Source organism: Penaeus monodon, chromosome 20 (genome assembly GCF_015228065.2).
Source record: "Penaeus monodon isolate SGIC_2016 chromosome 20, NSTDA_Pmon_1, whole genome shotgun sequence".
Lineage (NCBI taxonomy): Eukaryota > Metazoa > Arthropoda > Malacostraca > Decapoda > Penaeidae > Penaeus > Penaeus monodon.
The window spans coordinates 25,020,032-25,021,568 of record NC_051405.1 but is presented as its reverse complement, the minus strand read 5'-3'; the positions used below and the strand labels follow the sequence as shown (position 1 = coordinate 25,021,568).

Here is a 1,537-nt window from a genome sequence, read left to right as displayed (position 1 = left end):
CTGACTGATATAGATGAACAAATTGACAGATGAACACACAGATATTGTCTATGTCTGCTTAATCCTGGCTTTATATCTAAATATACTTGACAATAAACAAAAATAGCAAGTTACATTTTTATTCCTAACTCTGCCAATGAAAGGAAAAAGATTGGTATTAATTTATCAAAACTTCATCATATCATTATATATGAGCATCTGTGCTTTTATCTAATCTTTACATTTTAACTATCTTATCTACCTAACCAAACTAAACAGGGCTCTTTATGCACTGTTTCTCTATCAGTATATGTATCTAATACTATTACCTGATGTAATGACACAGTCAACATCACGGGTCTGATATAGTTCACTGTAGAAGTCATCTCTTGAGGCTTCTAACTTCTTGTCAAAACAAGGCATCACTGTAACATGGTAGACCTGTTAAGGATATTGAAATTGAATTATAATGATATAGCAGATTACTTCAAAATGAATTATGATAGAGCAGGTTCACTGAAATTAGCCACATCTTCAAATATAATGATTATGTAAATTATATCACACTTTTTTTCCCTGAATATCAGCAAGAATATGTGAAAATCTGCATTTATGTTGCCTCATTTTATATTAACCACCTGAAGTTCCCAATTACAAAATGAATCAGTATATTACTTTTTCTGGAGATATTTTATTTTTTGCAGCCCACAGGTCCTTTACAAGAGCCCCCATTACTTGCTGTGGGCTCCTAACACTGCTGATATAAGGCAGAATGTAGGACCCATGTGTTTTCTCTGCATAACAGATCCAACCTGGTTTGGGAACAAATACCATTACATCAAAAAGATGGAGAAAGAATGATGGAAACACTAAATTATTCCAAAATAACATAACAGTTCCGTTCAAAAATTTTACAAAATTAATTCAACACTCTAACCCATTTTGTTTACCTGGACAGGCAGATGCAAGCATAGGAAAGGCTTTTGGATCAGAGTCTTTCCTCTTGTACCTCTCTATGAATTCTTTCTGCGCCTCTAATAAGCTGAGGCTCCTGGCAAAGTTAGTATCAAAGACATGATGGACACCAAGGCCTTTAAAGTACCCTAGGAGGGGGGGAGGGGAAATAATAACAATAATGTAACAGATATCAGCATGAAGCTCTCTTAACTAATCAAAGAAAATATGGAACAACTTTTTTTTTACATCAATTATATTACTACCATATACTTACAATCCCATTATAAGATAGTCATAGTCCATGATGTACAATTGTCATTTTCCTTACCTGTTAATTTCTGAGCACAGTCATCTGCATTCAGTCCAAACTTAGCAGCTAAAGAAAGCACAGACTGCGGGGAAAGGGATACAACTACTCTGCGTCTTTCCTGTTCACCAAGGTTGCTGTTTTCTACAAGGACTCTGTCAAGCGAAAAATTAACTTCAGGATATGCATATTCAAAACCACATGAAGGAACTATACTTAAAAATATGCATCTGTGCAAAATATGAATGTTAAGTTCCATTTTTTAAGCTGAACAACAGTGTAAGCATTGATAGA

At 34.4% G+C, this 1,537-nt stretch overlaps 1 protein-coding gene across 1 annotated transcript in view; it reads right to left on the bottom strand.

Moving 5' to 3' along the window:
• LOC119585736 (cytosolic Fe-S cluster assembly factor narfl-like) overlaps positions 1-1,537 on the bottom strand; it is an 8,691-nt gene that overhangs the window by 3,864 nt on the left and 3,290 nt on the right. Inside the window, exons 4-7 of the mRNA XM_037934430.1 lie at positions 1,265-1,398; positions 930-1,082; positions 655-791; positions 309-420 (exon numbers count right to left, since the gene is read on the bottom strand). Of these exons, the coding sequence (XP_037790358.1) occupies positions 309-420; positions 655-791; positions 930-1,082; positions 1,265-1,398 (536 nt within the window). The remainder of the gene's footprint in view (positions 1-308; positions 421-654; positions 792-929; positions 1,083-1,264; positions 1,399-1,537) is intronic.